The sequence below is a fragment of the Suricata suricatta genome, chromosome 10 (genome assembly GCF_006229205.1).
Source record: "Suricata suricatta isolate VVHF042 chromosome 10, meerkat_22Aug2017_6uvM2_HiC, whole genome shotgun sequence".
Classification (NCBI taxonomy): Eukaryota; Metazoa; Chordata; class Mammalia; order Carnivora; family Herpestidae; genus Suricata; species Suricata suricatta.
In genome coordinates this window covers 57,371,320-57,373,696 of record NC_043709.1, presented here as the reverse complement: position 1 = coordinate 57,373,696, position 2,377 = coordinate 57,371,320, and the positions used below count along the sequence as shown (strand labels likewise).

General features: G+C 36.8%; 1 protein-coding gene across 1 annotated transcript in view; it reads left to right on the top strand.

Annotated features, from left to right (window-relative positions):
• LOC115304955 (olfactory receptor 6C4-like) overlaps nucleotides 1-541 on the top strand; it is a 1,220-nt gene extending 679 nt beyond the window's left edge. Inside the window, exon 2 of the mRNA XM_029955305.1 lies at nucleotides 101-541. Coding sequence (XP_029811165.1) covers nucleotides 101-541 — 441 coding nt within the window. The remainder of the gene's footprint in view (nucleotides 1-100) is intronic.
• The last annotated feature ends 1,836 nt before the right edge of the window (nucleotides 542-2,377 follow it).

The following is a 2,377-nucleotide window of genomic DNA, read 5'->3' as shown; positions in this document are numbered from 1 at the left end:
CCTGACCATCATGAGCAACAGGGTCTGCATACAACTCGTGTTCTGTTCCTGGCTGGGAGGACTCCTAGCTATCTTACCCCCAATCATCCTGATGAGCCAGGTGGATTTCTGTGCCTCCAATGTTTTGAATCACTATTACTGTGACTATGGGCCCCTTCTGGAGCTTGCCTGCTCAGACACAAGCCTCCTAGAACAGATGGTTATCTTCTTGGCGGTTGTGACGCTGGTGGTTACTCTGGTGCTGGTGACATGTTCTTATACATACATTATCAGGACCATTTTGAGGATCCCTTCTGCCCAGCAAAGGACAAAGGCTTTTTCCACTTGTTCTTCCCACATGATTGTCATCTCCCTCTCTTATGGCAGCTGCATGTTTATGTACATTAATCCATCAGCCAAAGAAGAAGGTGCTTTCAACAAAGGAATAGCTGTGCTCATTACCTCAATTACTCCTTTGTTAAACCCCTTCATTTACACTCTAAGAAATCAGCAAGTGAAGCAAGCATTTAAGGACACTGTCAAAAAGATTATGAAGCTTTGAAAATCAGAATACATCTCAATGAAAAATATATTTTGCTTACTAAATATGTATTGAGTGTCTACTATGCTTCAACTGCTGAACTGGCTGGCCCCTGTGGATAAAAATATGAAAGGCATATGTCCTAATTTCAAGGAATTTACAGTATGATAGAAAGATGTATAAACTTTAAATTTATGTAAAAAGTTTACCAAAAAATAACACAGTAAGTGCTATTAGAAGAGGATGAGAACCTATAAAAAGAATAAAGAACAACTGAAGAGAATTAACTATTTTCCAGAAATAACTTGAAAGTTGAGGCAAAATATATTGCTTATTCAGAAGAGTGGAAAGATAAGAATTCAGAGTGAGAAAGAGAGGCCATAATGAAGGGATTATTTATTTACAAACTATGGAGTTAGTTGACATTGGTGGGTCAAAAGAAGTTTTAGGAAAGGAAATTATATTATCAGCATTATTTTGAAGGAAATCTAACATTGGTATTGGTCTTCATCATGGAGCTCTGGGGACTGCACTTCTGTCAAACTGTCAATAATTTTGATTCTCCTCCCCTTATGCATTCATCTTTCAACTGTAGCCATACTTTCATCCTTCCATAAAGAAAATAAAATGAAGATACATTTGGTTCACTTTTCCCCAAATGAGGTGAAAAATCTCAGGATTTTGTCAACTTACACATCCACTTTTTAGAAGTTATAGTTAGAAAAGGCTTCTAAAGCCAAGGTTAAAAGCCTCCCACTTCTACACACGATCTACTGTTGCTTTTCATCACTGACATCTTTTCAAATTAATGGCTGACATCTCCCACCCTCTCTTTGGTAGTTTCTAGTCCTTTTTTTTTTTTTTTTTGCTATTATAATTTTATTTTCTTTTTTTGTTGTTTACTTTTGTTAGATATTAGAAAAGATAATGAGGCTCCTGAGGCCTCTGATTTTGGTTCAGGTCACAATCTCACATCTCACAGTTTCTGGGTTCATACCTCACATTGGACTCCTTGAGAGCTCAGAGACTGAAGCCTGCTTAGATTCTGTGTCTCCCTCTCTCTCTGCCCCTCCCCTGCTCACACTCTGTCTCTCTCTCAAAAAATAAAGCATTAGAAAAAATTTTTCAAAAGGAAAACAAAAGACACCTTCTCCATTCTTTTAACTTTTCCCCAAGTTTTTGCTTTTGTTCATATCATAAGAGAGGGATGTCTATTTCATAAACTGAAAATGAGTATAAAGTAGCAATATGGTTTTATATTTAGAATGTCTCAAATTATGAGTGTTAGCAACCAAATGGGATTAGACTACCCTACCAACGACTAACATGGATTCAAGGTAACAACAACTTGAATAGAATTGGGGTTGGCAGGGTCTCAACTTCAAAGGAACTAAGAACATTTTAGAATGTCCCAAATTATGAGTGTTAGCAACCAAATGGGATTAGACTACCCTACCAAGGACTAACATGGATTCAAGGTAACAACAACTTGAATAGAACTGGGAGTGGCAGGGTCTCAACTTGAAAGGAACTAAGAACATTTTGGAAATCTGAGTATTGCAAATACTTTAGTAATATCCTAATGCATGGCAAAACGCAGGTTACTGTTTGAAGCACAAATAAAACATCATCTGGTGTCTTTCCATGCTTTGTATATGATAATATTCCTGAGTGGAATGATGCTTCTTGGGAATTTAAGAAACAAGTTATGTTGGACTCATTACAAGAGAAAATATCCAGAACCACAGAAAATATTGAAGAGTGCTTCATATTTTGAATAAAAGGTCTTTTATGTAAAGCCATTGCTATTTTGAATATCTGTGTTTCTTTGATGGCTAAACCAGAGATTGGTGATGC